At 39.9% G+C, this 12,930-nt stretch overlaps 1 protein-coding gene across 3 annotated transcripts in view; it reads right to left on the reverse strand.

The window, feature by feature from the left end:
• Nucleotides 1–12,930, reverse strand: part of bcar1 (BCAR1 scaffold protein, Cas family member) — a 51,031-nt gene that overhangs the window by 12,017 nt on the left and 26,084 nt on the right. For all 3 annotated transcript variants that reach the window (XM_031753497.2, XM_031753498.2, XM_031753496.2), the window contains exon 2: nucleotides 4,393–5,103. In XM_031753497.2, the coding sequence (XP_031609357.1) occupies nucleotides 4,393–5,103 (711 nt within the window). The remainder of the gene's footprint in view (nucleotides 1–4,392; nucleotides 5,104–12,930) is intronic.

Consider the following 12,930-nt stretch of genomic DNA (forward strand, 5'->3'; position numbering starts at 1 on the left):
TCAGCTGCTCCAGACTGTAATCTATCCTGGGCTCTCACCATGTTCTCCATTGTGTTACTGTGTGTCTTAGAAAAGAGATTTACAATACAATATGCAAAAAAATATCCCCAAAAATCCCAAAGTCTGCTCATTAGATAGTACATATATCTGACACTTGTATCAGATATTTGTGTTACATTGTCTTAAATTGTTGGATGGAGTATTTATGACATCATTTCTGGGTACATTTTTTTTTAATTCTATTTAATGCCACATTAATGCGCCACATGTCAGCCACTAAGGCCTGAAGAGCAGATTTTTTTTTTTTTTTATCAAGAATGTTTCTGCACATTTTTCTTGTTGAACACCTTGGTAATAACGAGACACCTTTTTATAGGCCATCAGTTGGGACTGAACCAGCTGATATTAATTTACACTAAATGGCAGGTTTGTTTTCTAATTACTGATAGATTTCAGCAGGTGTCATGACTTTCTCTGCTTTTTTGCACCTTTGTTTCTTCATGTGTTCAATACATTTTCCCTGTGTCATTGCTCATTATAACACATAACTTAGTTTAAAGACATCTGTAGTTTGACCTCTTTGCATGTGTGGATTTGTGGATTGGACGGGTTGTTACCGACAAATTTTGAGCACCTTTAGAAATACACTCACTTAGAAAATGTATTTTACCAACTGTCTCCAGCAGATCCAAGTATAGGGAATTTTCTTTTTCTTTTTGTTTTAAATAAGGTTATATTGTCACCTTTGCTGGTGACACTGTTGGGGATTTATTCAAAATTGAAGGCACACTGAACCAACATGGCTACCACAGCATCCTGCAGCAACATGCCATCCCATCCAGTTTGTGTTTAGTTGGACCATCATTTATTTTTCAACAGGACAATGACCCCAAACACACCTCCAGGCTGTGTAAGGGCTATTTGACCAAGAAGGAGAGCGATGGAGTGATGCACCAGATGACGTCCACAGTCACCTGAGCTAAACCCAATTGAGATGGTTTGGGATGAGATGTGAAGGTAAAAGGGCCAACAAGTGCTCAGCGTCTCTGGAAACTCCTTCAAGACTGGAGTACAATACAGGACTCATAGCCCTTGCTTATAGCAGCTCAGTATTGGTCTAATTGTAATAGATTCAGTCTATTACGTCTGAAGTGTCTAACACTCTTAGGTCATATCCTGGGTCTGTGTGTACAATGAGATTCAGAGGGAGAGAACAGGAAACAACTGATAGCCTTGATCCAGGATATACTTAGATTTCCACTTCCTGCCTCCACACATATTAATCATAGTACAGCCATACCTGTTGTGTCCATAAAGAAGGGGATCACTGTCTCCATACTCTTCTGTCTTTGCCCATATACCTATTCAGTCTCCATTTCTGCTGTAATTTTATTTATATTACAAAGCCAAATGTGTGCATTATATTAAAATTTCAGCTATAAGTGAATGTGTCATTCCAAAACCTTGGATAGTAATGCACTGCTGCTAACACGGCTGCTGGGGTTGGCTCACATTCAAAGCTTTACTCTCACAAAATCTTAATTTTGGGAGCTGTTTTTGTACATAAATCTACAGCTGTTGTTATAGGAGCTCAGTCTGTTTTCACACACACTAAAAAATAAGACTACTAAAGTCTCAGCTGTCTTCACAACATAAAAGGGAAACAAAGCACGAAGTGACAAAGATTTATTGATCCAAACATATCCCACTTGAAGTTTACAGCACACTGAAATGTAAGTAAGACCAAAGTTTAAGAGCAAGGACACACTGAGCACTGTGGGAAAAATGTCTCTTGGATGTTTAAGATTTTGAAATTTTGTTTGTTTGTTTGTTTTCTTTCTTAACAGTTTTACAAAATTGCGACTGAAATTAAAAATGTTCAAGCCTAAGTGTAAAAATGGAAATGATCACCAAAGTGTAAGATGATTTTCTTTTCCATATACATATGACATTATTTATATAATGGCATATGTACCTTTCACAAATGAATGTGGTTAATTGTGTGGTAGATGCAAAATGTATTTCCTGTGACATATTTATTGATCTGCTGAGAGAATAAATCATCAGCAGCTTGATTGTTCCTTCGTCTATCATCACATATGAACTTAACCATTTCTTTGTACATAATATTATGCCTTGCTTCTGTTATTAAAGCCTACACTATTTGAAACACTTGTGACTTTACTGATATTTAAGGTATTTTATATTAACTTGATATTAACTTGCTGGGTGGATGATGCATTATCTGATCTTGTTCTGAAAGATCATATCAAGTTGTTGGGTCCTAGAATGCTGTTTGTGAGGATTTTCCATGACTGTGTATTCATGAAGCAAAGTACTGAACTCTTAGTAAGACGCTAAGAACACAGTACAACATTTCCCTGAACTGAACAAAAAGCTTTTTTCCTGCTAAATGCAGTTTAGTCCTGCATATTCATTAATTATAAAGCAGTTCCAGACAGGCACAGGACCACAGATGAATCCATGTGTTAAAAAGCAGGGGAGCAGCTGGACCTTTGCACGCATGCATGCATGCATGCATGCATGCACACTCTCCTGGGTGCTCCCCAGAGTAGACAAACAATACAGCCTGTCATTTGCTGGTGCAGTAAAATGCACAGTCATCCAACCACAACATCTGAGCTGCATTATTAATAATCATTTTATTTCACTGCTTCTCCACACACTGGGTGAGTCTTAATTTTTTGAGGTACTAGATAAAAGTGTAACAATGATACGATGATTCCACACGGCTTCAAAAATGTTGAGCTGCAGACTCTGGGGAGGCCAGTCTATGACTGATAGAATTTCATTGCGTGTGTTTTTTTGGTTTTTTTTCCTCAAATGATTTTACTGTATTGCCAGTGTGGTTGGGATCATTGTCATGCAGAAAATTAAAGCTGCTGCCCATCAGATTCTTTTCAGATGGTTCTTCATGTTGCATAAAAATGCACTTTTCTGTTTCATAATTCCATCAAATTTGACAAGATGTCCAACACCACTGGCTAAAAGGGCAGCACAAAACCGTGACAGAGCCTCCACCACGTTTCACAGACGGTTGTAGACGCTCATGGTTGGACCGCTGATGACCTCCTATGATTGTGACTATGATTTGAAACATTCATTTCTAATCTGGATTCATCACTACATTTGACCTGTTCCCAATGACTGAAAACTAGTTCTTGAGTTCTTGGTATACTTTTGCCTTTTCTTCTGTCTGGATTTTTCCTGTTTCTTAAAAACACGACTTTCAGACACTGTTCATTTGCTGTAGAAAGTTTTTTTAGGTCTGAAACTTCTTATTTTGTTCTTCACTTTTCTAGTTTTGTCAAAATGTTAAAGCAAACACTACAAACCATACCTTTGGTGTTTTTTTGTAGATTCAACTAAAGAAATTGAACCAAATTATGACTTTTTACTGATAACAACAAAGAGCCTAAAGCTAGAATTGAAATTGGCTGTTGGTTGTCTGTAGCAGCAACACTGGTTCATCCCTTGAAGTGAGAGGAGTTGCGTTTTTTGCTTAGATGATTCATAGGTCACTGTTAACAATAAGCCACAATTAAAACGAGTGAAAAAGCAGCAAATGTCCAAAGAAAAACTTTGAAAGACCTTAAGATCTCACTTCTGTGACAACACATGTTCCTGTGCATCAGGTACAAAACACTGCACGCACAAGTTTTCCTCCTATCACATCAGAATAAAGACAACATTCATGTTAGTTTAGAATATAAACCTAGATTTCTCATTTGAAGTTTCATTTGACTACTTGTGTCCTTATGCAGTTTCACCACAGGCCTCCAACTTGGACAGAAAATACAAAAATAATTATGAGTTGCAGTGCAATGACCTGGTAAGTATAGCAAAAACATTCAAAAAACGTCAGCTGCTCTGCTCACTCATAGTGTATTCAGGTTTTCAGGCCACAGCCTCAGTCACCAGATTTGACTCTTTGCAACTTCCTAACCACCTAACTGCAATTCAAGTTGATGAGTTGCTGTTTTGACAAACTTGAGAAGATGCAGATGATTTTGCCAGTCAGTAGTGTCACTGCATCACTGTTACACATCATAGGTGTAAAGCTTATATTCTCATTCAATTTACTAAATTGGTCTGATCAGCCCAAGCATACTAAATGACCTCCACTAAAGCCCACAACAGTCAGATGCACCACACAGTTAGCAAACCTTATTGCAGAGCACAGAAGAAGAAGAATCTTTTTGGTTTGGCACAAATGTAGGCACACCTGTACAGACAGATAGTGTCGACAGCAGAATTTTTAACCGTTTGTGGTTCATATAAAACATGTAGGACTCAAGTCAGTGATGTGAATGTCCTTGTCTAATGATGAGCTACCTTTCTTTGTATATTAACTTCTTTGTCCATCCTTACCTTGCCAAGTGGCTTGCTGCTGCTATCCCAGTTCCTTCTATCCAGGGAGGGAGGCACCTGATACACATCCTGGCCGGCTGGAGCTGTTGCCTGACCTGGCGCTGGACCTACAGAAGGGGGCACCTGATAGATCTCTTTACCAGGCTGTCTCTGACCTTGAGCTGAGGCCTTGCTGGGTGGTCCTGGCTGGACTTGCGTAGAGGTTCCGCTTGGACCGGAGGGAACTTGGTACACACTTTGGGGGCTTGGTTTGGGACTGTGTGAGGGGGGCATCATGTAGACAGAGTCAGGGTTGGGCTGTGCAGGGCTAGGGGTGGAGTAGGCTGAGTGCATGGATGTGTACTGAGTAGAAGGGAGGGTCTTGTTTGCAAACCCAGAGGAAGACATTGAGGCAACGGATGACAGAGCAGGTGTCGGTTTGGGATATGCACTCGGAGGGTGGAGGGGTCTCTGGACTTGTGAGGTGGGACAGGAAACAGCTGGATCTGGTGTGGAAGGCATAGCCTGCTGCTGTTTACTGTCGTACATGCCAACCAGGATCTTGAGACGGTTGCCAGGGACAATGCCTTGGCGGCCGTGGAGTGAGCAGAGCCACCAGCCATCCAATCCCTGTGTGTCACGCTCCAAGACTGTCATAATGTCGCCCTTGCGGAAAGAGAGCTCATCCGGAGACTCTGCCACATTGTCATACAACGCCTTGGCCAAAATGTTCTGGAGAAAAGGGAAAGAGAAAATAAAGTCTACTTTAGATATAGCCATGGGGAAATCTATTGTCCTGAAAGCAGGACTGCAAGATATTTATATCCCTGATGTTGGTAACATCAGGGATATAAAACACAGACGTGTCTATTGAAAGTCTACGTTCTTCACAGTTACAGTGTTTCAGGGATGTGTGCACTGTCTCCTCATCAGTTTCATTCATGTTATTTAGCACCTGTCCAGGTAGTTCACATAAACAGCACAGTCATAATTTGAATTTAGCAAATACATGAAAACCTAACAACATGACCACAGTTCTAAGAGTTGGTTGAGCAGTAGCAAGTGGAGCAGAGCCATAAGTCTTAAGGGATTTTTAACTATTGATGCAAAAAAGGTTTCTTCTATTTAACAATGTTTTGTATTGGTGTATAGATCAGACAATTCTGCAACTGATGTGCTATGGCTAGTTCACCATATAGCACTTACTGTAATTTATTTTGCATGTGGTTTACCATGAAGCCAGTGAGGCCAAAGGAAGTGGAAGTGCTGTTACTGTTAGATCAGAAGTAAAATCTGTTGTTTAATCGGGACAAACCCACATAAAGCCATAAACCATCTTAATAGCTTCTGTGGACACAACCTGCAGTTGGGATTTTAAAGGCAGATCTCACAATATTTAGTGAACCAAATCAACTTCACATATATGCTGGGTCTAGGTATGAGAAGTCTTGCTTACCCAATTAAATTAACGAAAAATAATGGAAAAAAAGCAAAGAAACACGAGCACCACTCCTAACTTCTAAGTGTGTGAGCAGCCTGCCTGTAAAGTCTCCCACTGCACACACTTGATCAGAGACGCAGACACACAGACATCACTGCATGTCTTTAGGCATGTTGATGTGTTCAACTATGAACTCACAGCAAAGCAAGTGGTAAAGCATAAACACAGAGCCCCACTTCTTTAAAACAACAACAGCAACAATAATAATAAAAATAATAATAAAGTAATCATCTGAGAGTGGACCTAGACTTTAATGAATGATTATATCTGAGTTTAGGCTTTGCATACATGGCCATCATTCACTGCTACAGAGAAAAAGCAGACACACTCAGAGCAATGTCTATACTATACTTAATGGAATCTTTATGTTTAGTTATACAAGACTATTCTGTATTATAGTTGCAAATTTTTACATTTTTTTTAAGCTTCCTATCATACATTTCAAAATCCATTTTGACTGAATGCTACTAACACACACACACACACACATGCAACTGTGAGAACAGCCAATGTGCAAACAGAAACACCTCCCCCTTAGAAACCAAACCAATGTTTGTCGTTCAGTCTGACGTCGACCCGCTCCTCCTCCCTCTGTCTGAGTCCCACCCCAGCTATCATACACTGAAACAACCTGTGCTGGCTGAAGGCCAACCCCCACACACACACACACACACACACACACACACACACACACACACACACACTCCCTCACTCCACCCTGACCACAGAACAGTGTGTGTTTAAATGAGGCCATGTCGCTGGCAGTCGGATTTATGGTTGGACTTTCCTTCTGCTGCATTGGACGTGTAGTCAGTGCCTTAGACGAGGTTCTTAACAACAGAGAAACACACTTGACACACTTGAAATCTAATGATTTTTTTTCTCTTTTCAATATATTTTACCCCACCTGGCAGATTTAATTATTAGGATACCTACTTATCATCCATCCACCCACCTTTTTAGGTACTTATCCAGTTCTGGGATATGTGGGAGCCTGTCCCGGTTGTCATATAATGGGAGGCAGGCTACATCATGCACTGGTCACCAGTCTGTTGCAGCTCCTGCACTGCAGGCATCCATCCTCTAACTCCTGCTCTTCTGTCATGCTTAATATTTTACTACATTTTGCGCTGGTTTATCATCGGCTTGCCGATCACCCGTGAAGAACTGCACTAACCTACATGACTGCTGTGATACAAATACGGTTAACTGTTTTATTAACACACTCTTTCCACAAAGATATTGTGATATTATTTGTGTTCTTATTTCAAACTGCCCCATCAGTGTTCCTCCTTGACGTGGCTGTTGGAGGTTCACTTTAAAGAATGATGCGCTCTGATTAACTGAACAGCTTAACTGTGTGACACTGGATAGTCTAGAGTCCAATTCTCACAACTCTGATAGAGCAGGACTCTTGTGATATTATGTTCAATTTGCCAAATTTGACAGTTCAATACTTCAAGAGAGCTCGTTGACTACAGTTATTTTAATCATTGGAGAAGTGATGTCCTGTATGTTTTAAGGCATTCTCATCTTTGATTCACTGTACAGTGTTTGTATTTATAAGACTGTGGGTGTGTGTGAATTTGCATTTAAGCTGATGATGCTTAGATTCATTCACTGAATTCACTGGGTCACCATTAAACTGGTAACTCAGCTTGGCCACAGCTCTGCCCCACAGTACCACCTGATCAGTCCTTTGTTCTTAAATTATTTTATTCTCAACAATTACTAAGATTTTCAATCTGAATATTTCATTCATTGAGATCCAGTGTTAAGCGATTTCTCTTCTGTGTGCTGCTTAATGGTATGGATCATCTAGACCACCAGCAATACATTCCTACTTTTTAAGAATGTACGAGGATTGTTAACTTGGCCACTAGCTACTAGTTTTTCAGTCGTCGCTTGCATCAAGATCAAAACTTCGAATCAACTCCAGATCATTCATCTGCTTAATCTGTCATGTTACAGACAGGCCTCACCTGGTCATGAAACTGCAGGTCAATGAAAGTAGGCACTACATTTAAAAATGTTTCTAACTCCCAAAATTGAATGAAAAACTTTGTTAAACCACTTGAATTAAAGACAAAACTCTGCATGTTAATGACATCATGATTGCTTGATTTCAAATTCAACGTGTTTTGTTTATAAGCTAAGCTAAGCTAAGATAAGCTAAGCTAAGCTAAGCTAAGCTAAGCTAAGCTAAGCTAGCCTCTATTAGTCTCAGAGATGGGAAATTCACATAGAGATAAAATTACAAAAAATGTCATTGTCCCCAATACTTATCAACCTAACTGTTTTGTACACAGAGACAGGAAATGAAATACAAGTCCGTTGTCTTCTAAGCCCGAAAATGGAAACCATAATGCCATGATGGTTTCCATTTTGTATTTTGCACAGATGATAGGGAGATAAACCTGTATGCACAACAGTAACGCAACAGTGTGTCGCCCAGCAGCAATGACACACCACAAGTATTCTGAATGCTGTCTGCTTAGTTTGATCAGGAGGGGTAACCACCGAGGTTTTCGCAAAAAAAGAAAAAGGGTGAAGCACTCAAACAATGGCCGGAGTGAAGCATGGTCAGAATGAAGAGAACTACCTTCTGACAGTTACACTTTAGTGCTTAATTACATTTTGTACAGCCTCGAACACCCTTGTCTGCTAATAACTGTGAGAAAGCTATCAAGCAGACACTTGTACATGCACTCTGCAGGGCAGTCTGTGAGTGTGGAGAAATGAGAGCACAGTGGGAACTAATCACATTATCCAGACAGCAGGGGATAAAGCCCAGCAGCAAAAGGTCAACAATGTCCAGCTAACTGAGGAAAAACTCTCAAACCCTCTTCTGACTCAGGATAGGTGAGAGCTAGGTGAAGCTATTTTTTTAGCTTGCTTATGTGAAAGTTAAAGTTACAAAATTGGATCTCTATTAAAGGAGTCTTTTGCGTGTTGTGTGACGCGACAAGTATTTAGTGAAGAAAAGAGACACACAGCGAAAAAAACAAGGCACTGGTAAGTTCATTATTTCTGCAAAATCCCAACTTACATTTAGTCACACCTGAATGGCATTTTTGTGAGACTCAGGCATTATTCTAACATGTTCCAATACTGACTGACTGGAAGCTGTGTGGAAACTGGGCATGATGCAGTTTTAAGAGGACGTACATTTACAGTCTTGAAACACTGAATACTGCTACAAAAAAAAGTCATTCTGCTGCCTGTAACACCCCCACAGTCAAAATGCTGTGATCATTCTACGTGAAAGTTCACTCTGTTATATTAAAATACCATTTTTAATAACCTAAAAATATAAAATGCATGAGTACAATCTACATTTCAGTCTATTGGCCAGATGTGTCTTTGGCAGAATCAACAACAGTAAATATAGGAGAGCGTGCCTTGTTCTGGTTCTAGTGACACGGCGAATTTAGCCTTAACATTTGTATTTGTCTGGGCAGCTCAAGTTCTATAAAGCAGATCAGTTGTTCTTGTTTGTGTACTCTGGATCAGTACACATGCCATATTCACATCTGCACAAACCAACCACACCAAGAGCTTGATTTAATTGTACTACACAGTGTGCCCTTACTCCCTCACAGCACTGCGCTCAGAGCTATGCGCCCTCCCCCTCAGTCATTACGTGGTAGTTCTAACCATTGCATCCAAGTTAAGACTTGCTTCTTTTTCTGTTTTAAATACTGACACAAACAGCTATAAATCATTAGCTTCAAATCTTAGTAAATAGTATGTTTGATTTGAATCTTCATCTCCCCAAAGAAAAATGGCTACAGATACATTTGCACTGAGAACAGCCACAAAAACAAACACTCATGCCTTTTCACTGCTACGTTTTCATGTGTCTTTTTAAGTAATGGCTCCTCTGACACACACACACACACACACACACACACACACACACACACACACACACACACAATGTGTACAAAACAAAAAACACAAGACCTGACCTGTCCTCCACACACACAAAAGAGCAGTTCCAGAAAGCCACAAACTCTACGTGGTAATCTGAGAGATGAGATTGGAAATATAATATGTTAGTTATGATGTTTAAGATTAGGCTCAGAGGCAAGGAAACCTATGTGTCCCCACATAGACAGAAAGCAGACGGCTTCACTAGAAAGCAGCTGGGGTTGCTTGGAAATCCACTTTTTGTTGTATTCGGACAGACTGAATGTATTATTAAATTGGCATATTTAAGGGCACACCCCAGAAATCGAAGGATTTACAGAGGACTTCCCAAAAATGTAACTAACATTTAGTTAGTTTCTAGAGACCATTTATTAGCATGAGTCTTTCTTTTGTTTCTTTTGTGTTTTTGTGTATCTTTGCTTTGTGTTTGTATGTGCGTGTGTAAAGATGCTGATAAAACATTTGCAAGTTTGTCTCTGTACATGACCCCACATGACAGAAGAGAATAGGAGAGGGAATGTTACTTGGGTTTTACCCTTCAGTATGATTTGGTTTCATTTCAAATTCGATCTTGGTTTTTCTTTGTTTGTTTGTTGGTTTGTAGTGATTTAAATGTGAACATGCAGAAGGATAGCACTTAATGGAAATACAAATTCGGTATTTTAAGAACTTTAGGTTCTCCGCTACATTGCTGAATAACATGGTGTCCCATTGGCAGGTCAGCTGGCTAAAGGGATTCATTTTGGATTAGTCTGACAATAATGATTAGATGAGTTTCAGGAATTGTTTCTTAGCTTTTGCTGATCATCTTGTGCTTTCCACATATACAAGGGTTAACAGAGCCAGGTGTTTGGTAGATTCTTAAAAAGAATAAGATTGCTTTTCTCACTCTTATAGCAAATCAGCTTCAGATATCACTGCTTCATCCGACATGAAATACGAAGAAAACTGGCCTCACACAGCCATGAAACTGCTTGTCAGGCAAGTCCAGTTGATTTAGAGCCACTGTGTATGTAACTAGCTTCAGTTCCTGAGGCAAAGTTGAAAATCTGCACTTCAGTCACGTATTGACTAATTGCAAATCCACTGTGTGGGTGTACCAAGGCAAAACTACAAAAACTGTCTGTGTCAAACAAATTGCAGACCCAACTCTATCAGCCCTTGATCTTTCACCTCGAATGCAAAGTACTTCTATAGCCGACTCTTACTTTTACTCTTTTCTTATCAACAGGTCAGAGCAGAGCTTCCATGACAGCTACATTAGCTTTTTGGGTGCTTGTTATTCTTAAGGATGAACTGGAACACTTGTGGGCATGCGGCCCTTGTCAGTTCCAGAAGAACTGCAGTGTTGGTAAATAAATTACCTACAGTACTATTCATCCATCCATTTTCACCCACTTATCGAATTCATGGTTATTCATGGTCGCAGGAAGGCTGGAGTCAGTCCCATCGGCCATAAGGCGAGAGTGGGGACATGGAACCCAGACAGACACAGGGAGAACATGCGAACTCCACACAGAAAGGCCCAGGCAGATGGTGGATTCAGACCCTGGACTTTTTTTGCTGTGAGCAAACAGTGCTAGCCACTATACTGAAAGGTAACACAAGCATTGGTTCTGGTGACACCTAGCATTAGGTGACCTTGAACCATCCCTCAGTTTTGTCTGAGGCTCAGCCACTGCTGTATGCTTTAACTTGCCTGTTTTCTCCCCACAAACCCTCGGTTTCTCTTCAGCATTGTAGACAGGCTGACAAAAAATCTGAGCTGAGTTGAGTGAAACATTCCATTTGACCTTAACTAGTAAATATTTCATTTGTTTATTACCAAATAAAATTTCACCATCAGAGAAAAAAATTACTCATAACCATCTCACAGACATAACATTATGTACAAATACCGTCAATTTTTCCACACCACAGGCCTTCAAGCTGGCAGTAGTTATTTAAAAAGCCATCTTTTGACCCTGCTGTCTTAGCTAATTATAGACCAATCTCCAACCTTTGTGTCATATCAAAAATCCTTGAAAGAGTAGTTGTAAAACAGCTAACAGATCATCTGCAGAGGAATGATTTATTTGAAGAGTTTCAGTCAGGTTTCAGAGCTCATCACAGCACAGAAACAGCTTTAGTGAAGGTTACAAATGATCTTCTTATGGCCTCTGACAGTGGACTCATCTCTGTGCTTGTCCTGCTAGACCTCAGTGCAGTGTTCAATACTGTTGACCATATATTTTATTACAGTGTGCCGTAGGTATTAAAGCTACTGCACTGCAGTGGATTGAATCCTATCTATCTAATAGACTCCAATTTGTTTGTGCAAACGGAGAGTCCTCTTCACACGTGAAGTTTAATTATGGAGTTCTACAGGGTTCAGTGCTAGGACCAGTTCTGTTTAGGCATAGCATACATTTTCAATGTTATAAAGATGATACACAACTTTATATATCCATCAAGCCAGATAACACGCAGCAATTAGTTCAACTGCAGGAATGTCTTAAAGACATAAAGACCTGGATGACCGCTAACTTTCTGCTTCTAAATTCAAGTATAACTGAGGTTATTGTACTCGGCCCTGAAAATCTTAGAAACATGGTATCTAACCAGATTCTTACTCTGGACGGCATTACCTTAGCCTCCAGTAACACTGTGAGGAAAACTGGGAGTCGTTCTTGACAAGGATATGTCCTTAAATATGCATATTAAACAAATATGTAGAACTGCTGTTTTTCCATTTGTGCAATATCTCTAAAACTAGAAATATCCTGTCTCAGAGTGACGCTGAAAAACTAGTTCATGCATTTATTACTTCTAGGCTGGACTACTGTAATTCATCATCCTAAAAACTCGCTGAAAAGCCTTTAGTTGATCCAAAATCCTGCAGTAAGAGTACTGACAGGGACTAGAAAGAGAGAGCATATTTCTCCTGTATAGTCTTCTCTTCACTGACTCCCTTACTTTTAAAGTTAAGGGATAAAACTTTCCTTTTTGATAAAGCATATAGTTGGAGCTGGATTAGGTGACCCTGAATCCTCCCTTAGTTAAGCTGCAATAGACTTAGGCTGCTGGGGGCTTCCTATGTTGCACTGAGTGTTTCTCATTTTCTCACCCCTTTTCACTCACCATGT

This window comes from Oreochromis aureus, linkage group 7 (assembly GCF_013358895.1).
Source record: "Oreochromis aureus strain Israel breed Guangdong linkage group 7, ZZ_aureus, whole genome shotgun sequence".
Classification (NCBI taxonomy): domain Eukaryota; kingdom Metazoa; phylum Chordata; class Actinopteri; order Cichliformes; family Cichlidae; genus Oreochromis; species Oreochromis aureus.